This window comes from Mauremys reevesii, linkage group 12, assembly GCF_016161935.1.
Source record: "Mauremys reevesii isolate NIE-2019 linkage group 12, ASM1616193v1, whole genome shotgun sequence".
Classification (NCBI taxonomy): domain Eukaryota; kingdom Metazoa; phylum Chordata; order Testudines; family Geoemydidae; genus Mauremys; species Mauremys reevesii.
Genome location: NC_052634.1, coordinates 13,934,473 through 13,958,769, shown reverse-complemented (window position 1 = coordinate 13,958,769; position 24,297 = coordinate 13,934,473). Strand labels below are relative to the sequence as shown.

General features: G+C 45.6%; 1 protein-coding gene across 5 annotated transcripts in view; it reads left to right on the top strand.

Moving 5' to 3' along the window:
* The window catches only part of FLI1 (Fli-1 proto-oncogene, ETS transcription factor), a 113,468-nt gene extending 96,402 nt beyond the window's left edge, over nt 1-17,066 (top strand). For 4 of the 5 annotated variants that reach the window (XM_039496664.1, XM_039496663.1, XM_039496665.1 and 1 more), the window contains 4 exons: nt 10,243-10,308; nt 11,596-11,658; nt 12,970-13,017; nt 14,428-17,066. In XM_039496664.1, the coding sequence (XP_039352598.1) occupies nt 10,243-10,308; nt 11,596-11,658; nt 12,970-13,017; nt 14,428-14,957 (707 nt within the window). In that variant the 3' untranslated portion in view covers nt 14,958-17,066. The remainder of the gene's footprint in view (nt 1-10,242; nt 10,309-11,595; nt 11,659-12,969; nt 13,018-14,427) is intronic. The other variant, XM_039496667.1, reaches the window with a different exon arrangement.
* The last annotated feature ends 7,231 nt before the right edge of the window (nt 17,067-24,297 follow it).

Below are 24,297 nucleotides of genomic sequence, written 5' to 3'. Positions count from 1 at the left end.
ATACTCCTCTCTAGTCATCTGTTCAAGTTTCTACTTCTTGTAAGCTTCCTTTTTGTGTTTAAGCTCACCGAAGATTTCTCTGTTGAGCCAAGCTGGTCGCCTTCCATATTTGCTATTCTTTCTGCACATCGGGATGGTTTGTTCCTGTGCCCTCAATAAAACTTCTTTAAAATACAGCTAACTCTCCTGGACTCCTTTCCCCCTCATATTAGCCTCCCAAGGGATCCTGCCCATCAGTTCCCTGAGGGAGTCAAAGTCTGCTTTTCTGAAGTCCAGCGTCAGTATTCTGCTGCTCTCCTTTCTTCCTTTTGTCAGGATCCTGAACTCTACCATCTCATGGTCACTGCTGCCCAAGTTGCCACCCACTTCTACTTCCCCTATCAATTCTTCCCTGTTTGTGAGCAGCGGGTCAAGAGGAGCACAGCCCCTAGTTGTTTCCTCCAGTGCTTGCACCAGGAAGTTGTCCCCAACGCTCTCCAAAAACTTCCTGGATTGTCTGTGCACTGCTGTATTGCTCTCCCAGCAGATCTCAGGGTGTTTGAAGTCCCCCATGAGAACCAAGGCCCGTGATCTGGAAACTTCTGTTAGTTGTCCGAAGAAAGCCTCATCTACCTCATCCTCCTGGTCTGGTGGTCTATAGCGAACACCCACCATGACATCACCCTTGTTGCTCTTACCTCTAATCTTAACCCAAAGGCTCTCAACAGGCTTTTCTCCAGTTTCATACTGGAGCTCTGAGCAATCATACTGCTCTCTTACATACAGTACAACTCCTCCACCTTTTCTCTCCCGCTTGTCCTTCCTGAACAGTTATTGCCCATCCATGACAGTGCTGTAGTCATGTGAGTTACCCCACCAAGTCTCTATTATTCCAATCACATCATATTCCTTGACTGTGCCAGGAGTTCCGATTCTTCCTGCTTATTTCCAAGGTTTCTTGCGTTCGTGTACAGGCACCTAAGATAACTAGCCAAATGCCTTACTTTCTCAGTATGTATCAGGAGGCCTCCCCTGTTGCACCCTCCTCCTTGTGTTTCCTCCTGGTATCCCACTTCCCCACTTACCTCTGGGCTTAGGTCACCATCCCCCGGCAAACCTAGTTTAAAGCCCTCCTCATTAGGTTAGCAAGCCTGCCTGCAAAGATGCTCTTCCCTCTCTTCATTAGGTGGATCCCATCTCTTCCTAGCAATCCTTCTTCCTGGAACAACATCCCATGGGTCGAAGAATCCAAAGCCCTCTCTCCAGCACCACCTGCGTAAATATGCATTTACTTCCTGGGCCTCTTCCTTCAACAGGGAGGATGGATGAGAACACAACTTGCGCCTCAAACTCCTTTATCCTTCTTCCCAGAGCCAAGTAGTCTTCAGTGACCCGCTCAAGGTCATTCTTGGCAGTATCATTGGTGCCCATGTGGAGAAGTAAAAAGGGGTAGAGGTCCGATGGCTTGATCAGTCTCCCCTAGCTGTACTGAGATGCTAAGGAGAGAGGCAGAATGGCCCAGTGGTTAGGGTGGTAGCCTTGGATTCAGCAGATCTGCGTCCTGTGTGTCCTTGGGAAAGCTGCTCTGTGCCTCAATTCCTCATCTGTACAATGGGGATACTAGCACTTATGGGGTGCTGTGAGGATAAATATGTTAAAAGATAGTCAGTTGCTCAGAAACTATGATAACAGGGCCAAGCAAGTACCTAAAATAGACAGATTATAGAATTATTTTTTTAGTGAACTAGCTGCTGCCCCTACTGGATAGAATCAGAAATACTCAACTGTGTGCCTGAGCCCCTATACTACTTGGTGATTCACCTTTAAAATAAATGGTAAGGGGCTGTGCTTTTGAAGCAGGGAACTCTGAGTTCTGTCCCTGTTTCCACAGTGAAGAGTTCTGAGTAGCCTGGGCGGGATAGTGACAGAGGATGTGGGTTTGGTATAGCATATGCGCTAAGTATTTATTGTTACTGTTGTTGATGATGATGATGATAATGCCATTATAATAAATGTTAATTTAAATGTAAGGTGTGCAGGTATTTAGGGACAGGCATTACTATAAATAAAATGTTTCACAGAAAGTCATAGTGCAGTGATTAGTTATTGAAAAATATAACACCGTTAAATAATACAGAATAATACAAAGTGTTACAAATACTAAGTGCCAGATTTTTAAAGTTTCAGCACCCACAATTGGGACGCCCATGTGGCTCCCATCTAGGCACCTAAATAAAGGCCAGATTTGCACATGAGCCCACCAGTCAATGTGCGCTCAGCATGCTGAACTCTTTTGAATACACAGCTCTCTTTAATTCAGCTGCAGAGTAGCAAAGGAGAGGAATAAAGGGGAGTAGGTGGGGACCAATGGCATGTTTTGAGCAGAGATTGCAAATGAGCTGGAGCGATACGAGAAGGGTGTTCAAGACACTGGGCACTGCGGAGGAGAAGGCTCTTGCACCAGTACTGGGGTGGTGAGGAAGTGAGGAGGCAAGAATGCATACCTCTCTGCTAAGGGCTGGATTGCTCCCAAGTATTGGTAGAGTGGATCAAAGGGAATGTTGGGATTCCATGGGGAAAACCTCACCTGTAGACTAGAAGCTCTCCACGCCCTCGCCCACAAGCGTGATCTAAGCATGTGAGTCCGAGGGGAGCTCAGCATGGTGCTACTTTAACAGCTGGCAGCATAGGTTTCATGGGTTGAGAGCATGTGGCACGCAACCTTAGGGACATGCAGTGGTTGGGCAGAGTCCACAACCAGTTACATTTACTGCCATCATTTAAAATGGTGCATCTGACATTTCAGAGTGGGGGTTGAGGTGCCTTTGGTTTCCCCCACCGCTCCAGAAACCTACTGTCTACGATTCCTCGTTCAAAAGGGTTGCAAAAATACACACACATGCTCCAGGGCTTGGCCTGCAGTTCCCTGCAACTCCAGTTTTAACTTGCTCCCATGTGCACCCCCTGCTCCCAGGTACCAGAATCATGCCAGCCCCAGCCGCCCCACTCTCGTTAGGAGTGAAGCAGTGAGGTCTTGTGCTCTCTGCTCTCTTTTTCAGCTTCTTCCCGTGGTCATTCAGATGAATCACAAGCCTGCACCCCACAAAGGGATTTTCCAGTTACAGCCAATAATCTAAATTCCAGCCACCCAGCCAGGAGCTGTCTCCCTACTGAGGCCAAAGGACCCACTGCAAAAAACAGTGCATGTTCCACACGAAGAATCCCACAGGCTATTTCAAGTTCTCAGCCCTCTTCTCCTTCCATTCATTTGCATCTAAGGGGTTTGTGAGGCTGGGTACGGGCCGGGCCTGGGTTCTCCAGGACCCTATTGGAAATCAGATGTGCAAGATCCACCCCATTGTGGCCTGCTCTGCAGGCAGGTTGAGTGAGAGTGTAGGGGGAATGCTGGATTCCTAGTGCCTTAGGTGCCTCAGTTTCTCCATCTGTAAAATGGGGATAATTTCACTGGCCTGCTTTGTAAAGCTCCACAGATGAAAAGTACTGCGTAAGAGTGAGGCGTTGTTATGCTGTAGCCGTATAAATAGGATAGACTAAGCCAAAGGCCACCAATAGTCAGGGCTGGTAATGGAGGTAGTGTGGTCTAGTGGCTAGGCCAATGGGCTAGGACTCAGGAGACTTGTACTCTAGTCTTGGTTCTGACCGTGCCCAAGTGACTTTACCTCTGTTTCTGCTTCTAGCCTTTGTCTAGCTGGTCTGTTTAAAGTGCAAGTTCTTTGGGGCCGGGATTGTCTGTTACTAGGTGTTTGTACAGACCCTGGTACATTGGGGTCCTTTGGTGCTTCTGTGATTACATGCTAAGCGGGTGCTTCTTGGGAACATGCTGAGTGGGAAGGAGCCCTGTCTCAGAAGCTAGCTGCTGCCAGTGATAAATGGGGTGTGGTTCTGCTGTTTAACTGGGCTCACGCATGTGCCATGATTCCAGGGACTTAGCCTGGCTGTGCTAACCCACCAAGAAGCAGACTGCAAGGTTGTGCAAAGCAGCTTGTTCCTGCAAGGTGCTGAGTGCCTCCTGAGAGCACCCTCAACCCTCACAGAAAGGCCCATACGTGCAGGACGGTGGGAAATGTTCCCGTGCCTCCTGGGGTTGTTCCTTTAATCTCCTCCAAATGCTCCATGCACAGCAAGGGAGGGTTAGCAAGAGAGGCATGTTGAGAATGGGATTAGCTGTTTGGAGGCCGCAGCATTAAACAATACTATGAAATCCCAGGACCCCGAACCACTTGGGCACCCGGGGCAGAGCATTAATCCAGTACATTAATCCAGTCCTGACACTGCCGACCAGTTTGGCATCAGAGGGCCACGGTTCAGACCCATCATTTCACAATGAGGCTTCTTGCCTAGCATCCCCAGTCCAGAATAGAGCGGTTGGGCTGTGCTTGGCTGGGAGACCTCTGGTCCTGCCGCAGGTGAGGTCATGGACTGGTAGGTGGCGCTCTCCTCTGCCGAGTCAGTACGGCCCCAGAGTGCTGTGCTGCTGCATTCCCAAGAAGACACACAAACAGATATTTTCTAGCGTGTCTCGGCGCCTCTCTCCTGTGGATTGCACTGGGAGTTAGGCACCTAGGCGCCCTTGAAAAAAATAACTGGCACCTATCTGCATCTTAGGCACCTAAATCCCTTTAAAAACCTGACCTCGAGCTGGAGGGAAGGTTCCCTAGAAAGATGAGATCGTTATCACAAGCCACTGCACGTGTGACCCAACCAGCGCCGCGTCCAGCAAAATCAAAAGGCCTTGCCAAAAGAGGCCCGCTGCCCATGCTTCCCCCCGAGTGTTTGTGGGGCGACACTGACTAGCAAGTCTGCTCCCCCGACTCTGGTTTGATGGAGTAAGCTCCTAAGGAGGCAGCAGGATACAGGAGCTGTCAGCACTCACTGAGCGGCTGGGGAAGCCAAGGGACTGTGAGGTCCATTGTTCAGTGAGAACGCTGGCCTGCCACGGCACCCTCAGCCTTTCAGCTTCGAAAAACATCACTTTTTCCTTTGTAAAGCTTTCTTTTTTTTTTTCTGGGGGATTTATTGTCCAATCTCTAATATCCTGAACAGGGCCTTCCTGATACCATGTTCTCTCAGCTGGCGGGCAGACTTCAGGGGCTGGTGGGAGTACAGCAGGGGATCCCAAGCTGTTAACATTTGATCAGGGATTTTTTTTTCCTCTGGGGAGGGAAAGGAGCATCTGCAAACCCACCCCTGTGCCAGAAGCTCTGCACAGGATAACTCTGTTGGGTGCTAAGGGCATGACCTTGCAGTTGGAAGTTTGTTGTTGACTTCAGCGTGCGCAGGATCTGAAGGTCTGAGATCTGGGTGGGGAGAAGGGTCAGAGGAAGTGGGCACTAAGTCCTGCTTCAACTGTGCTCTCATCCTAGAAACCACTACCAGAGCTCACCTCCCTGGCACAGCAGGGCAGCAGACTTGGGGCCTGACCCTGCCCTCCTTGACTTCAACCGGAGGATGAGCCAGGCCTTCCCACTGCTCATTGTGGCCCTTAAGGGCTTGATTCACCACTCTGTTATTTCACTTTTACATCAGCGTAGCTCCATGGAAATCATTGGTCTTCACACCTGGAGTAACCTAGCAGGGAACCAGGAATTCCATCAGGGGCCCTATCCTACCAAGTCCTGTGTGCTATTGGCTTTCACTTCAGTCAGAAGGAGGTCCTTGGGGAGGCAGATAGGGTGAAAGGTTGGAGCAGAGGGCTGAGAACCAAATTCAGGATTCTGATTCTACCACTGTGTGACTTTGGGTAAGTCATGTCATCCAATGCCTCAGTTTACCCTCCCATATAATAGCACCTGGAGAGGTGCATTTACAAATGTGAATAAATAAAATGACACTAACGATGCCTCACCTCCTTCCAAGGCATGTTGCGAGCATGAACGTTTGCAAAGCTGTTAGATCCTCAGTTGAAAGGTGCTATGAAAGTGCAAAGTGTTATTAATATCCTGTACCTTGCCTCTAATAGAGTCTGCATTCATTCTGGGGAATTTCTGGATATAAACCAGACAGCTGCAGAATGACATTTCTTGAAAACATCTATGATTTATTTTGTGCTCTTTAATTCCATTTTGTATTGAATACACGTTTGTCACAGGGCTGCTGTTCAAATGGGCCTTTTAAGTCTAAAACAGACCTAGGGCAGGCGTAATTTACTTCAGCAGGCGTAAACTGGCCTAGCTTAGCTGAAGTCAGTTGCTGATTTACACCAGAAGAGGACCTGGCCTCTTATTTTTAAATTGAAACTCTGTAGCTTGGAGCATTTGAGTGTGAAAATTGAGCCACTTTACGATAGATAACGACTCTCTGCATAACTAACCGTCTGGCCAGAGTTCTGTAGAATCTCTTCGAGCCACTGGGCGTCAGAGCCTGGGAACAATATTGTTTTTGCAGAAACCCGAGTCTCTGGATGGGTTCCCTGGCTCTGCCTTTTCCATTTTGTTTTAAACACGTTCAGCTTTAGAGTCTGGGTCTAGAAGCTGGCCGGGTTGCTGTGGTTCGTTCACATTGCACAACTTTTTGTGAAGGAAAAAAAAAAAACGTTGGCAGATTTGATTGTTTTGTTTTTTGAGAGAGGTGAAAACTTGCACTGCTTGAGATTGAGCTGTTTTCCACAGCAAAACCTGCATGACTGGCTGTTGTGCTGAATCCCTCTCACCCCTTGTGCCATACAATGGAGGAACTATTTATTAACCTTATTCGGCCCCCTTCCCAATAGCATTGAAGGGGCTTATGGGGTATTAATCCTCACAACCCACCCCGAGAAGTGGAGAAGTATCTTATCCCCATTTTGAAGATGGAGAACTGAAACAAAGGGAGACTGAGTAATTTGCCCAAGGTCACACAGGAGGAGAGAGGGGGGAATTGAACTGGGTTTTCTGACCGCTACTGTAATCACAACACCACCCTTGCTCTCCTGAGTCAGCTGCCTATTGAAAGAAGGGTGCAAAGAAACCAGCGCCGGGAGCTTTAAAACGATTAATGACTTTAACATAATTCTGGGCAATCTCCACCCAAGAGCAGATCCTGAGCAGGTGTAAATCAGCCTCATTCGGTAGAAGTCAATGCCGCTACGCCGATTTACACCTGCTGAGAATCTGGCCCTCTGTGTCTTGATCCAGTATATTTGATCGCAAGAGCGAGCACGGATTTGCAGTTAAAGCGTTGGAACGGCAAGCAGGAGATGTGGGCTACACTCTGTCTCTACGTGACCATGGGCAAGTCACATTCATAGGATCATAGAATATCAGGGTTGGAAGGGACCTTAGGAGGTCATCTAGTCCAACCCCCTGCTCAAAGCAGGACCAATCTCCAACTAAATCATCCATCGCTGCTCCATACCTCAGTTTCCCCATCTGTAAAATGTGGCTAATCATCCAGGCCACCGCTATGGAGTGCCTGGGATCTTTAGACACAAAATGTTCTGCTGTTATCTTTTCTTTTTTGTTGTGTTGATTCACTGTGGGTCAGCCAGTCATGTCGTGTGCATTGGCAACGTTCTGCTTTCAGCCCCTAGCCCAATCTAGAAATAATGCCATAGCTCACAGGATCTGAAGGTGGCAAGTTGAACCAGAAAAGTTGAAAGAAACTTAAAACTTCTCTGGACGCATCTCAGAAATGACCCCCTTCCTTCTTTAACCGGAGCTGGGCCCACCCACTGCAACGCCTCTCTGCCATCTTCCTGTCGCAGTTTTAGTGGGACTCCCGGGCCTTAGCTTGTTGGCAAATGATGCCAAAAGCTTAGAGTTAATATGCAGTTTTATGTAGCTGTGAAGGATTATCAAAGGGGAGGAATGAAAGTCACTGGCTGGCTGCCAAGGATGGGGAAGAAGAAGCCATTTGGTTACAAGGGGAATGGGCTACAATTTAAGCCTTATCTATTGTGCTCTGATTTCAAGCACTACCATACTGACACTGGTGCAAGCCCCTATTGTAGACAGCACAAGGTGCAATTTCCTCCAATGGTTTCAAGCAGGGGAAACTCCACTGGTGCATATATAGCAGCTTTGCTTGTTTACACCAATGGCTCTTAGCCGGGTAGAAAGGTTCACTTGGCAAAATGCGGCAGGGAACCAGTCCCCAGCACTGCCGCTGAAAGAACAAGAAACCCAGACTGGCCTCTGTCCTTGAGAGATGTCTTGTCGGATTCTTAAAGCACAGTGGGCTGTTTTTAAGTCTGACCTATTTGCAGCAGGGATTGTGGTTTCTATTACAAACAACAGTAAAATAAAAATTAAAACGGACAAGTTAAATGAGCTCCTTCCCCCCTTTTCTCTTTCTTCCCTCTCCCCCCCTCCACGCTCCCTCTTTCTGTTTTTCTTTTCATGCCAATAACTAATTTAAAAAACTGAAGAGGCTTTTGCAGAGCCAGATGGATTGGGCGAGTGCACATGGATTTTTCCACAAGGAGATTCACTCCGGTCTCCTTGCTCTTCTCCAGCCCCAAACCATGAGAATGGACAAAGACTCTTATTCACTCAGGGGTTGCGGAAGGAGTTTGGGGGCAGCAGTTCATCTGGTGCTTTCTGAGGAGGATGATGGTTATTTTTAATGTTGCATCTTAGCGTGGTTTTTATGGTTTCTTTGTTGTCCACAAGGAGACTTTGGAATCCTTTTTGGTTTAAAGCCCTGGCTTGGTTCATGTTGAATAACCTAATGGCTCGTCCCTTCGCTACCTCTAAGTCTGGTCCTTGAGTGGTTTTTCGGTCCAGCCACTCCAGGACAAGAGTGAGAAGACGGGCTTGGGAAAACGTGGATTGTGAACAGTTCAGCAATAACAATAAAAAAACTAGGGATTTAAAATGCAGGATTCTGATGACACATCTTTGCCGCAAGCCAATCCTCACCCACCAGTGTTGCTTGTTGTGAAATCAGAGCCCATTGTTTTTCCCCTTTTCTCTAACACAGTGCTTTGCTGCACCCTTCCAGGGCCCCTTCAAGGTCCTTGGAAGGGTTCCTGCAGCTTCCGAATCAATCATGGGCTAGATCCTCACTTGATGTCAATTGACATGGAGCCTCGCTGATTCACACCTGCTGTGGATCTGGACCCATAACTCAGGGCTGCCCATGATCCACAGAGGTCAGAGACAGAAAAAACTTGCTGTGGTCACCATTCAGTGTATAGCAAGGTTCTTTCTTCTAAGTGTAAGAAAATAACTGCGGCATTTCAGATACTCCGTGCAGTAATAAGTGCTGGGAAATGTTGACTTTTTAATGGCAACTACTCTACCAAATCATCTAGTACATCTCCCTGCAGAGACCCAGATTTTCCAAGGCTTTACCCAGGTCAGCTGTTAAAGTGCATAGGCTTCCACCCTTTCCCTTAGGAGCCCCGTATAGCTCCCCATCAGGATGTTTTTCATGATCTCCGTTGTGAACTTTCCTTTCCGTCCAACCTCTCCTAAACCATGAACAGTTCCTCTGTTTCCTGGATATTTACCAGTTCTTAGGGCAGGCTCCTTGGGATCCATACCATGCAATCACATGAAGAAGCAGTGAGGCAGAGGAGCAGGTGGCTGTGCAAGGCACACCTAATTGCAGCCTCGCGATGGGCCAGGAGGATGAGCAAGGGCTCTGGAGTGGAAAGAAGGCACAGATATTTGGGAGGATGGGGGGCAGCTGAGAGGCAGATTCTGACTAGACAGAAATTCAAATTTTGTTGGGTTCTGTTTACATTTAGCCTCAGTCCACCCCGTCTATTCCCATGGGACCAGATGGCGCCTGACATTAGCACGGGTGTACAGAATGGGGTGGAGGGCACTAAGCGCTTTTGTTTTCCTCCCTGTCCTCCATCGCCAACTTGTGCCCCACACAGGAGTCAAGCACAGGCCCAGTCCATGCTACTACCACCTGTGCAGGGAGGAGATGGAGACCCAGGCCTCAGCCCTGCTCCCACTCTCTGCCAGCCACCTCCTGCTCAATGTGTCCCCAGAGCTCCACCTGTCCCATGCCATGTCTTACTATTTAACATTCATATTGTAGCAGTGCCCACAGGTCAGACAGGTCAGAGCCCCATTGTGCCAGGTACTGTACAGACAGATCAAAAATGACAGGCCCTGCCCCAGGACTCTTGCACTATAATGGACAATACATAGCAGGTGACTGAAATGCATATGTAGGCCAGGGCATGGAGACAAAGTAACTAAAGCGTGTGTAAAATTTCTTAAGCCATAATCACAACTAGCCACCTGTCTAGCCTTCCTGGCACAGTCTGAACTCAACTCCTCCTTCCTTCTTGTCGTTTGTCATTAGATCCCTCCTATGATGCGGTCAGGAGAGCCGGATGGGGCAATAACATGAACTCCAGCCTCAGCAAAAGTAAGTAGCCATGTTGGGGGTGGCAAATTCTGATGCAGAGAATTGAAACATGGTCATGAGTTGGGCTAGGTTTGGTTTGCTTGTTGTACAGGCATCAGAATGACTGAGGATACAGGCCCTATTAACTTCCAGTCTCTTGTGAGACTCAATTCATTAGAGCCATCCTTGCATTGGGCCAGATTCTGATACAGTTAGTCATGATGAATAACGCCGTACTCCAATATCTTACTACTGCTCAAAAGAGAAAGGTGCCACTCACCGTGAGAAAGAGTAGCAAATTCTGGCCCTTAATATTTGTAAAGCACATTGAAGTCATCATATGGATGATCCTATAGACATGCATATTATTCTAGTTGTTAATTATTTTCATAATTCATATAATTTTGCAATACTACAGGGTAGGGCCGGATTTCATGCTTCCCCCAAATGGTAGGTTTATGCCCTGAAGGAGGCAGATTGCTAGACCATGCCATTTTTTATCTTAGCTAGTATAACTGGCTGTCACAGGGTCATATTCTGCTCTTCTTTCACTGGTGTCACATGTCCTGGGGCCACAAGTCATCCCTGATCAAGATATTACTCGTCTGGGGTAAGGCTGGCAAAATTTGGCCCTAAATCAGTACTTTCTCTTTAGGAGCTTTATGGAAAATGCTCACTCAGAATGGGAAGACCATGCTTTGGTTTATAGCATTATCTCTGTTATCAGTGAGGATCTGCATGGGTGGAGCAGATGCTAGGGCTAAGGTTGAACTGATTTGTAGTGCTGGTTGGGAATTTTTTGACCACTTTTTTTTTCTTCAGAAAAATGTTGATTTTTCCAAAGCCAAAATTGTTCATGGGAAAGGCTCGTTTCGCGAATTTCCCGTTTCAAAAAAAATTCCAGAAAAAAGTTGAGAAATCGTTAACATCCCATTTTGCCCTTTTCGAAACAAAAAATTCCATTTTTCAATTTGAAGCAACCGTTGCTTTCAAAATTTAGGTTAACTGAGAGTAAAAAAGAATTTCAAAAGGTCAAAATGATCAAATGGAAGAATTTAGTTTGACCTGATTGAAAATTATTTAAAATGTTTCCATTGATGAAAATTGTGATTTTGACTTTTCATCCCTGTTCACGGTAATAAATATGTATGAAAACTCAATAATTCCTATGTGACCACAAAACTGTTTCCTGCCCACTTCCACTGGCTTGGTCATGTTCATGTCTACACTGTATCCATCTTGTTCCCTATTTGTTCCCTCTCCTCTGGTTGCAGTACATCTAAGATCTCACTTTTCCTGTTATTACAGGTCCCCCGGTTGCAGGGACTCAAACTGTGAATAAGAATACAGAACAGCAACGGCCTCAACCAGGTAAATGTGTCCATTGTGTGCTCGGCTGTATCCCATAAACAACTTCATTTCCCAACCTGGTATTGTAATGTTTCAAGCAAGGACAGTCTTAGGCACAAGTTAAATGGGCTCAAACACTTATAAAACTCGGTCAACTCTGTTCATCCACCAACAAGGCTTATCCAAAACTACTTTCTTCTGGCTGCTTATGGACAATCCTCCCCCCATTTAAAAGAGATGTCCCTGTATCATCTTTGTCATGTGCAGGGTTCAAAATCCTTAGTGTCAGCTGCTTTGGTATCTGCTTTGACATCCCACAGCAGGCAGTGTAAAGGATTCTGAAACAGCTAGTCAATGGAGCTGCTTCTGCCACAGTGGTGAAAGGTCTACGGGCTGGATTCTAACCTCCCTTACACCAATATAAATTGGAAGCATCTCCAACCAAGTCCACAGAGGTACACCACTATCAAAGCACCGTAAATAAGAGAATCAAGTCCAATCAGGCTTCAAGCAGGGATACTTCTTGCTTGGGTTTCCCAATGGGTTGGGTTTCCCAATTAAATGACGCCTTCTCAGTGTTCTGCACAGCTGCTTTGTAGCTTTCTTTGTTAAGGTGTAAAGTCAGCCATGACCCAACACCAAAATCCAAGGGACAATGAAGGGAAGTAGAGAGATTACAGCATTGGGGCCCCAGGAAAAGGGGGGAGATTCATTCCTAATAAACACATGATGGAATTTCTTAAAAGCATTCACCATGAGCTTCACTCTGCTTCCGTTAGCATCTGCATTAAAACACCCATTGATTTTAGTCAGAGCTGAGCTGGACCAATCTTCCATTGACATCATTGGGAGCAGAGCTGAGCCAACATGGAGTGTTTCTGAAAATCCCACCTGCACACAAGAAGAGGAAATAATCAGCCCAACTAGAAAATGAGGCACACTTACGCAAGTGGCCCAACTGCTCACATTAAAGCAAATGTATTTGCTCTGATCGAGTCATGTTGTGCTGGCCTGATGCTATGTTTTCATGCAGCCAACTGCTGTAGCTGGTGCTGTGGCTTGTGTCCAGTGGAGATTTTGATCTTAAAAAGTGGGATACGCTATGAAAACAGTGCAGCAGCCACTAGGTTATTTAATCCTCCCTAAATAACGTGTGTCTGTTCATTAAACAACATAAGAGACCAATGGGAATGATTAGTGGAAGAGGAGTGGCAATGTAAAAAAGGAAGGTAAAATGGACATCTGGATTATTCTGGTTAAGAAAAATAGAAAAGTGTCTTGTTTCTTTTTGTGCAGTAGAGTAAAGAAAAGATTTCTTGTCTCTTTGTTTAGATCCCTATCAAATTCTGGGACCCACCAGCAGCCGCTTAGCCAACCCAGGTGAGTTCAGTTTGGGACACCAGACCACTATCTTAAAGGCAAATTCCAACTCCTGTTTAAAGGGCCAACTCTCTCATGAGCCACTGCTTCAGACTCGGTTGGAATTGTAGCTTTTGTCCCTCTGCTGCTTGGGTAGAGTATATGGGCCATTGGATTGAATAGGAGTTGATCCCACATCTATCCTTGCTACTGCCCTCTGTGCTGGTCATGGCAGCTGGTGTGGAGAATTTCTTCATGATCCCCTACATGGCTGTACTATTGGTAGCTTCCATGTGCAGTCCCCACCACGGGCCTTAAATACAGTAGTAAGAAGGGTCTTGAGTGACTGTCTTCCCCAGGAGTGACATTTCACTATTATAAGGCCAGGGTGGGCAACTGATATAGTAAAAGGACTATGCAAGAGTAAACCTGGGTGGATAGTGCCAAATAGTCTTTGTTTGAATACAAACAATGAAGTCACGTCTTCGATATTGGACACCGCATGAAGTTGCTCACCACAGGCATTCTACCCTTCCCCCTCAAAGTAGCTAACCAGATTTGAACCCAGGGACTTTAATACTACACCACAGAGTAGAAGACCTAAATCGCTTAAGCTCTTAGCTAGCTTCTGTGGAAAACCCTTTGCAGGCTTGCTATGTTTACACAATGACCCCCTGATCAAGTCATCTACAGACCTCTGGTAATAGGAGCAAGATCATGAGCATCATTTGCTTGAGCTAACTGACAAGGTCGATTAGCATCGAGGCTGTTGCAATCTCGTAAACCTCTTTACATGGCCCAGCCACAAGAGGGGAACAAAGACCCCACCTTGGCATTAATGTGGGCTACATTTGCACAAGCACATATTCTGTTTGCAGAGGGAGAAGGTGTTGCATGCACACGCAAAAACGGATTCTCATGAGCCTCCTTACAGGAAGTGTTAGTACGGCCATCTTGAAATAGTCTAGGAGTCATCCAGTCTGAGAGAAGAAAGAAATAATACTGTGATTTAGGTGATCAGCCACAAGGCTGCACATGGCAAATTATGAACTGCAGATATTTGCAGCAATAGTTATGAAAATAGTTAGTGAGCAAAGCAAGGTTGAAATACGCTTATATCAGCTATTCAGTGAATAATTCTGAATAATGACCATGTTCATAAAAAGCTCATTTCTGAATGCTTTGTAGATTTGTCGATTTTAATGGCAGAGGGGACCATTCTGATCAGCTAGTCTGACCTCAAAGAGAAGAAGAGGCAGAGTGACTTGTTTGCTGGGAATAGGTGGGCTGACCCTCCACAAGAGTTTGTAAGGCTTGAAGGAAACTTTCCCATCAAAGATTGAGATAGTCCCTCTGTTTCCTGTCTTTGTCTTTTAATTTAAACAGGAAATGGAATGTCATTTCCTTTTCTCTTTGGCTCGCTTCATGCAGGGAGTGGGCAGATCCAGCTGTGGCAATTCCTCCTTGAGTTGCTGTCGGACAGTTCCAATGCCAACTGCATCACGTGGGAGGGGACCAATGGGGAGTTCAAGATGACAGACCCCGACGAGGTGGCCAGGCGCTGGGGAGAGCGCAAGAGCAAGCCCAACATGAATTACGACAAGCTGAGCCGAGCCCTCCGATACTACTATGATAAGAACATTATGACCAAAGTGCACGGCAAAAGGTATGCCTACAAATTTGACTTTCACGGCATTGCCCAGGCTCTCCAGCCTCATCCAACTGAGTCTTCAATGTACAAGTATCCATCAGATCTTTCCTATATGCCTTCTTACCATGCCCATCAACAGAAGGTGAACTTTGTGCCCCCCCACGCTTCCTCCATGCCTGTCACATCATCCAGTTTCTTCGGAGCAGCAGCATCCTATTGGACCTCCCCTACGGGCAGCATCTACCCAAACCCCAATGTCCCGCGTCATCCCAACACTCATGTACCATCGCACTTGGGCAGCTACTACTAGATGTTTTTACCTTCAGTGGCCTTTATCAATCTGGTTGGATGCTCTCTTTACTTCTGGGATTTTTTGGACCTTTTCTGGATATTTTGTGGGCCATTGTTGCGGGGGGGAATTAAAAACTGGATATTAGTTATTCTTGGATCAAACCTTCTCTCTCTTTTTTTTTTTTTTTGGTGGTAATTTTGCCTCTTCTGTCTTGAACTGAGATGGATACCTCTGCAGGCCAGTACTCTGTGTTTTTATTTTGGTTCTAAGTCTTATGTCCTCTATAGGAACTGCCCGTGAAGATTGCTCACCACAACCTGGAATGATTATCAGCATTTGAATTTTTACGAGACCAGAGAAAAAAATGTTTAGCAGTCCGAAGGCTCTTAACAAGACATATATCCAACCGTGGGTCTTAGAAGAATGCTATGTTTGTTTAACAGGGATTTAGGACTACATGTGTGTTTTTGGCGGGAGGGTTTCTGATTTCGAGGAGGGGATGGAAGAGTCAGATATTATGTTGTGAGGACCTGGGCTGCAGAGGATGGCAACTGGAATCTTAGCTTTAATTAAGGCCAATGAGGTTTTTCACCCAACTGGAAATTTTATATATATAAAGAAGTAAAGGGCATTGAAGGAACCTTTCTAGAGTGTGCAACTTGTGTTGGACTGTATATTAACTCCAGAAACATCTGAGACCAGAACAAAAGAAAGTAACCTAACATCAAGCACAGACATTCCTTGAGAGCAAAAATGAAATAAACGACAGCAGATCCTGGAGAGCTCTGCCAAAACTTTCAGGATCGCTAAGCGCTACCGATTCGCGAACGCTGTGCGTTTGTCAGACCGTCGTTCTAAGGGTCAGCTAATCAGAAGGCTACTTACTGTATAAGTTATGCAGAGTTATTTTTTCCCTATATCTCACAATATTAAAAGAAAGATGAAATAAAACGAGTTGACCTCAGTCACAAATGCAGGTTATTTTTACTACCAGATCAGTTGTTTGTGGGTTTTTATGTTGTTGTTTGTCTGGTTTTTTTGTTTGGTTTTTTTAAAATGTAATTTGTACATCTTTTCAATCTGTACATTTGGGCTGTAGCTTTGTACTTTTTGCTAAAAAATTAAAATGAAAAAAAGATACATGTAACGTATCTGGTGGGAATAGAGCCCTGATCCTACAACCGGATACAGGCAGATTTCTTTCCTATACTAGTGTGGAACACGTCTGAGCTCACTGGGAGTGTCTAAAGCACAGTTTTTGTGCTTCTGTTTTAGCTTGAGTTCGTTGATTGCTAATTAACTCAAATTGGCCAACATGTTTGTATTCAAGCTAGTTGAAAAAATGCATCAACATTTTCCAAATTTTTCATGACAATTTTCCATCAAAACTGAGTTTTTCAAACATTTTGATAATTCTATAAAACTGGATGAAAATCAGCAAACATTCCTCCCCCCAAAAAAAATTTTTTTTAAAGCTTTTGCAGAACATTTTCATCAAACATTTGAAAATTTTCAACTACCTCTAATTTGCAAAGCTAGTCTTGATGATCCAGGAATGTTCATTTCAGGACAGAAACATGAAGATCTTGGAACAAATGTTTATAGAGGTCTTAGATTGGTACTTACAAGCTTATTAGCTAATTTGGAATTAACTGGCAATCATTTAACAGGAGCAAAAATATCTAGTGTAGACATAACCTCTGAATGTCTGTGTCAGTGCAAGGTTTAGTCCACATGTATTTGCTTGCAGAATTGGGACCTTAAAACAGAACATTATAGTTTGGTCATAACTTTAAACAGAAGCACTGATGCCATTATTTAACAAAAGAGGAAAACAAGATCTTAAGCTAATCAGTTTAGGTCTTAGTGCTTTTGGAATGTTTATAGGTAACATTACTGCAATAATCGCAAAAAAAATAAAAAAATAATTAAAAAAAATTCCCCATGGAAATGGGCTTTTGCTACTATATATATGCAATGTATTTTTGGATATTAAAATATATATAATTTTGCAAGTAATCTTTGTGGGTTTTTTTAAAAAATGTATTAAATGTTACGCTGACAACTGTTGTATGAGGATTATGGTGTAAAAAAAGTGAGAAAATAAATGGCTGTTTTCTTCTCTAAGACATCATATTGTTACACTTTTTTCCCCAAGCTCATAGCAAAACCATGAACTTTCAGTCTAAACAATATTTATTTTAGATGAAGAGAGAGAAACTAAAAGCAAACTAAATAATACTTTGCCTTTGTATACCACTATTCATCAATAGATTTCAAAGCGCTTGACAAAGGAGGCAAGTATCATTCATTCTCCCCATCTTACAAATAGGGAAACTGAGGTACAGGGAAGTGCAGTGACTTGCCCAATGTTACCCAGCATGCAAGCAGAAGAACCCAGGTGTTCTGAGTTCTAGTCCAGTGCTTCCATCACTAGAACACACTTCTCTAATGGCTACCCTATTGGTTTAGACTATGCTGACTCCCTGTGTCACAGTCATTATTGAGGGTATAGACTTACCTCTGATTGTCCAACCTTTGGGGTTTTTTGACAAATTATTAATGGAGACTTTCAATGTATTTTCCCCCTCCACACACAACCCATCACAAGCAAGTTTCCAGTCCAATAATCTTCACGTGCTTGATTAATGAAGATTCACTCTGAACAGTGACTCTAAAAATGACACCTTCTTACCCAACAGATCTGTTCCCTGGGTGTATTCCACTGGACCTGCTGATTTTAGTTACAAACGTAAGTGTTTCCTTGTTTAACTGTTTGTTAAATACAGCTATGATAGAGCGAGCTGTGTTCTATTCCAACTGTGCTCCACCAATACAACTGCTAAGTAGTTTCCAGAGGCAGGCATGTGCTTTCACAGGTGTCAGTGTTGGCAAAATGTGAAGACCACAAGTTTGCACACATGTTGTTTGGGGCAGAATTGCAGAGCAGTAAGCGTATACAGGTGTCACCGTGAGCAAAATTTGCCCTGCAGAATCCTTGGCCAAGATGTTCAAAAGTGAGTTGTGACTTGGGGAACATCCGTTTTCATCTTAAACCTTCTGAAATGGAGGTGTCTCAAGTTGGCCACTGCAAAACGGAACCACTTCAGATCATTGGTAAGGTTCCAAAATCTTGGAATTGATAACTAGAGATGCCATACAAGCCACTAGTGGCTCACCTTGACTCCCAGGCTGAGTTTGCAGGATTGAAGTTCTGAGGGAAAACCCATTTTTTTAACATGTAAACAGAGCATGTTTGCACTAGGAGTGATTGAGAGACTATAAACATGGAGTCTAATGGTACTAATTCTACAGTCGCTTTTCTGAGGAGAATAGAGCAGATGGGAGCTGAGGTACAGCAGGATTATGTCAGAAAGTTTTATAAAAAGAATGGTTTACAACTTGTGAATGTGAGTTTTTTGTGTAGGCAGGGCAGCAGGGAAATGAATTGCTCTGCATTAATGTTCAGAATTCAAAGCTAATTGGTGAAATCCCCACCAAGGCCCATGGGAGTTTTGCCATTGTCTGCAACAGAGCCAGGATTTTTATCCACTGGGTCTATTCGGCTACCAAAAGTAGCTGGGCTCAAGTAGTATTAAGAGTCTGACTTCAGTGGACATACAAAGCCCTGTGGCCTGAAGCCATAGAGAAAAAAGTGCTCACTAGTGACATTTGTTGGTGACTACAGAAAAGAGCAGCCCTGAGCTGCTTGAGAATGCCAGAGGGGCAGAGGGTCCCTTGGGGACAGAGCTCTCTGCTGACAGATGTTGGTGAGCAAGGGACTAAGTGGGCCAGGCCTCATTTGCGTTTCAATTACGTGACTATTTGGGACATTTTGGCATGTAGAGTTTGGAGGCAATAAAATACTATTGTCCCAGTTGGGAAACGAAGGAGAAAAGATTTGCACCATATAGGCCGGGGGTGAAGGGTCACCTAGTAACGGCTGCATTAAGACAGTTTCAAGGCAGTGGGCTGAAGCAATTTTGTGGCAGGCTGAGGTGGGTGGGGCGGAACACTCAGAGAGCTTCCATTTACCTCAGGGACTGTGCTGGGGGCCTCCCTCCTCAGCAATCAGAGCCCAAATCACTTCAGCTGGGTCAGAAGGCAGAGTCCCTGGAACAGCCCAGAGCACCAAACTGCCAGGGTCCTTGGACAACAGACGGTGAGTGGGGAGGTGGGGCAGAGGGAAGTGGCCGGAGCATGGTCGCCACTCACAATGGCAAGAGGAGGGCTAGGTTGGGATTATCGTTAAGACGCCCTAGGGGAGAGGGAGTTTTACCTCATAGAAAGTGCTAATTAATTAATTGCTGGCTTTCCCAAGTGCATTCTGTCATCCCTTCTAATAAGTTCTCATTGTTGTAAACCCCAGGAGTCAGTGCTTATGAGCGGGGAAGTATTGCCTATCAAGGGTGCCCAGGGTGGTATACATAGTTATCCAGGTTTCTGGGCGGGGTATCGAGCCGGTATTTACATTTTCCGAAGGAACCCCTGGAAAATTGAACCTGGCCTCTTTTGCTGCTGACAGCACCTGGCAGAAGGGTTACATACAAGACCTGGAAACTGACTTTTTACCTCCCACTTTTTGCCCAGATATTAAGACATATAAGACAGTGGTTCTCAACCAGGAGTAGGCGTACCCCTGGGAGTATGCAGGGGTCTTCCAGGGGATACATCAGCTCATCTAGATATTTGCTTAGTTTTACAACAGGCGACATGAAAAGCACTAGCAAACTTAGCACAAACTAAAATTTTGCATAGACAATGACTTGTTTATACTTCTCTGTATACTCTACACTGAAACGTAAGTACAATATTTATATTCCAATTGATTTATTTTATAATTATGTGGTAAAAATGAGAAAGGAAGCAATTTGCTGTGACACTTTTGTATTTTTATGTCTGATTTTATAAGCAAGTAGATTTTAAGTGAGGTTAAACTTGGGAGTAAGCAAGATAAATCAGACTCCTGAAAGGGGTACCGTCATCTGGAAAGGCTGAGAACTATTGATATAAGATATGCAGGATCAGCCATTGTTACATGGGGCTGGGGTCATTGCAAGGGCTGCCTTACTTTTCATTTGAGATGTGCCTGAGTAGTTTGGAACCAAATCTTGAGGTGGAAGACACCAAATTTCAGGTATCTAGAAGGACACCTATCTCTGATCCTCATGCTTCAAAACATAAACAGATTAACAGATGTGGAAAGGAAGAAACCTGCTTTGGTAGCGTGTTCTCTGTGGAGGTCTGTGAATGGCACACATTCCTCTGCAGTCTACAACATTGACCACCAGTGGAGATTGGATACTAGACCTAGTGTCAAATCTTTATGGGCTTAAGAGATCCATTTCAGCTGTGACATTGAATTTCCTGGCAGCTGTGACAGACTTTTAATCTTATTTAAAGACAGGAAAATTCCTCTGTGTTAACACCTTTTTGTTTTTACATTAGTAAGGAATAGAAGGGAAAGGAAATAATAAATGTCTATCATACCCTTGACCAGCAAAGGGCTCTGAGACTCCTTCAGGCTTGATGCCATCTCAATGGAACACTGACTGCATGGGAAATATGCAATTCTGAGTTCCTTTTTTGTAAACTTTTACCCTGAAGCTGGACCATTATCTGATGAACCTTCCCATCAATTTTTATATTCAAGTGGGGCTGTTGCTGTGACCATATCAAGGTTTGCACCAAAACCACAGAGGCAGCCTTCTGCTGTTGACCAAAAGAGCAGAGTTGTCAATCCAAGATCACCTAAAGGAGCTGGTTTTGTGGCATTATTATCGTAGGGTTGCTTGTGAGTACAGGGCTGTGTGTGACAATTTGTTGCACTGAAATAGCATTTTTAATAGCGCTGGTTGGGAATTTTTCAACCAAATGTTTTTCTGTTTGAAAATGTTTCGTCAAAGCAGAAAATGTTTGTCGAAACAAATCTGCTTTGATGGCACAGGATGCGCTTTCCAGTCAAAAGTGGAGTAAAACCTGGCCTAGTGGTTTGGACCATTCATCTGGTAAGTGCTCTGGCCACTGGCTCTGCTGGTCTCTTTCTCTGCTTTTTCACAACATTTTTTGAAAGGTCTCTGTTTTGAAACCCTTGTCATATTTTTTCCCAAAATGGAATTCTGGTTTCCAGCCAGCCCTAACTGTGAATGGCCTACATGGAATGAATTTGGTAGGCCTCAGCCCAGTTCCCAGCAGGTGAGCTCCTACCTCACATGAAGCATTACCACATTTGACATTAATTGGAACCATAGTTGCTGTTTGGATAAATCCAGGGCTGTCAAGCTGGTACCATTAGCTAGCACTAAACCCACTAGAGAAAAATCGAATAGAAATGACCTTCTCTTCACTGATTTCCCCTTGTTACTTCACCTCCCTCTCTCCATTCATGCTGTGCCGTTCCATGCCTTCCTACAGCTGTTTGTCACAGCCTCAAGCCTAGTGAATTGGTTGCATTTAAACATCCTTGACAAGGCGCTACATGGCTGGCCTGCAGAACAGTAGATTATAGGTGGTGTTGATGCCAACCAGGTGTGTTTGAGACAGCGCGTCTGCTTGAAAGCAATGTAAATATTTGCCAGCAGAAATGATGAGCTGAGTCTCTTATTGGATGGGGTTGGTGGGAGTGGGGGGAGGTTTCTAAGACCTGCTTTATGCCTCTGCACTTTATCTATATGGGAAGAAAACAGGAGGTTAGGAGACAGGCATGTGGCATAATAGAGACTGCTAAGCTGACGGGGAGTCAGAGCGCAATGGATGGAGCCCCGTGTTTCTTAAACTAAAATGCAGATGCTGGGAGAGGAGAAGAACACTCTCAGGCAGTTGTGGTGCAAAGCCATATCACCCCAGGGGGCCGCAACTGCTTCTCCAGGAGCTGCTCCAGATTTGTTATTTTCTTTGGCTTTTCATTAACTTTCTTCCCCTACCACTCCCCACAGAGCGGCAGAGTCCTGCGCTGGGCCCTCTTTCAGTCTCCCTGCTGCTGCAGAGAACTGCATGCAGGACAGCAGAGCCTCTTCTGCTGCAGTAAGTGCCTAGCCTTCTGGTGGTAGGGGAAAAACTAGAAAAGGCAAACCCTGAAGGCTCAAACCCCAGCAGACCCACCCTCTCACCCCTCCCCAACACACATTTGTTATTTGGTAGACTATCATGATGGGGAGCGGGCTGAACTTGATGTTTAAATGCTTGAGGTTGGCAAGACTAGAGCTGGCTGTGTGCACGGGGCCACATTCTGATCTGAGCAGTGTTGGTGTAAAGCTGGAATAATGCTCTCAAAGCCAGCAGTGCAACACCAGAGAAAATGGCACTTCCTCTGGCCCTAAGAGTCTGCCCTGCATCCACAATGGGTTTACAGCTACCTGTCAACTTATCTGGTCCCCATCACTCTGGTACCTGAAGTGGCTACAGCAGAGAGCTTGATAACAACCTCTGGAGAGCTTTAAATGCCGTATCTAGATTAATCATCCTCTACTGGGATAGGGCATCATTTTTCACAGGGCTGGGGGGGTCAGACCGGAAGCAGCCTCTCCTCAGCTAGCATGCCAGGTAAATGCAGGACTTGGTTTCCTGGTGCCCTATGTATGCAGCCCCGCCATGCTACAGGGCTTTGAGTTGCCTGGCATCTCAAGTGACACGCATGTGTTCAGTCACTCCCTAGTACCCATGCCCACTTCTTGCCCAGGCTATGGGGCCAAGCCAGGAGCTGCTTCTCTCTCCTCTCAGCCACGGGGGATGGTGCAGCACCTTTTCTGCCAGACACCAGGTAGCTTGTCCGCCATGCTGGATCCTGACAAAAAATGAGAGCGGCCCAATGTGAACCTCACCCCCACCCTCGCCGGTTGGGCATCCCCACCCACAGCAATACCCCAGCTACCTGGCAGCTCTTGCCCAGCTTCTTCCCACCCTCAGCTCCCCCTTACACAGCCCCCAGTGAACTACCTCCCAAGGAGCACCCTGTTGCGCCCATCCACCCCTCATATCCCAGCACCCTCTAGCACCCACCCCAGCACCCTCCCATCTCCCCGATACCCCAGCACCCTCTAGCATCCACCCACCTACCCCAGATATCCCAGTTACCCTAGCACTCGCTCACTCACTTCTGTGCTGACTATAAGCTGAAATGTATGGTTACATGCAAATTCTCTGCAGGCAAGCTCCTTATCTAACGCACATAGCATGTCACACATGGCACTGCGCTTCTTGGCAGCTGCAATGCTGAGCAGCGCGGGGTCAGTTTGTGATGCCAGGTTATCTACTATATTCTCTTTCTTCTGTAGAAATATGGGGAAACTGTGGGCCTGAGTCTGCTTTCGCTTGCACTGGTGTAATTCAGGAGTAAACCCAGGGAGGGGGGATGAGATTATAATGGCGCACAAGTGTTGTGTCTTTTTGTGTCAGTTTCCACAGCTACTCAGCACACCAGAGTCAGGCTTGGACTGTGCATCAAATCCATGCTAGCACTATGGGGGCCTGAATTTGGCTCGAGTGTTTGGGCACAACTGCAATATTGATACATGGCAATAATAACACCTACCTGTTGTTTGGCACTTTTCTTCAATCTCTCTCTGAGTGCTTTACAAAAGTGGTTAGTATCAGCTGGGGAAACTGAGTACCGAGCGGCCATAGATATCAATGCTCTTTACAAGGTTAGTAAGCAGCATTATTGCTCTTCTACAGCTGGGGAAACTGAGGCATGGATGGTATCATCTAGTACAGGGGTAGGAACCTATGGCACGGGTGCCGAAGGCGGCACGCATGCTGATTTTCAGTGGCACTCACACTGCCCGGGTCCTGGCCACCGGTCCAGGGTGCTCTGCATTTTAATTGAATTTTAAATGAAGCTTCTTAAACATTTTAAAAACCTTATTTACTTTACAGACAACAATAGTTTAGTTATCTAGTATACTTATAGAAAGAGACCTTCTAAAAACGTTAAAATGTATTACTGGCACACGAAACCTTGAATTAGAGTGAATAAATGAAGACTCGGCACACCACTTCTGAAAGGTTGCCGACTCCTGATCTAGTATCATCTGGGGAAACTGAGGCACAGCACAGGGTTGGGACTTCCCAAGGCAACAGAACAATTTATTGTAGGAGCTGGGAACAGATCAGAGGCTTCCCCACACCCAGTGCAGTGCTCTAGCCACTTAACTCCCCTGCCAGTTTCAAACTCCCTGAAGGCTGCTCAGAGGCAGTTGCAGATATGTGGTTAGCAGCGCCCCACTTACACGGCACCTCTGCATTCGTCTCAATGATTTAAGCTGCAGCGCCTCGGTGAAGGAGCTAAATATATCCAGCCTGCCTGGCTCATGCCAGAAAAGAGTCACTAAGTGCATTCAACTTTATGTAATAAAATAAG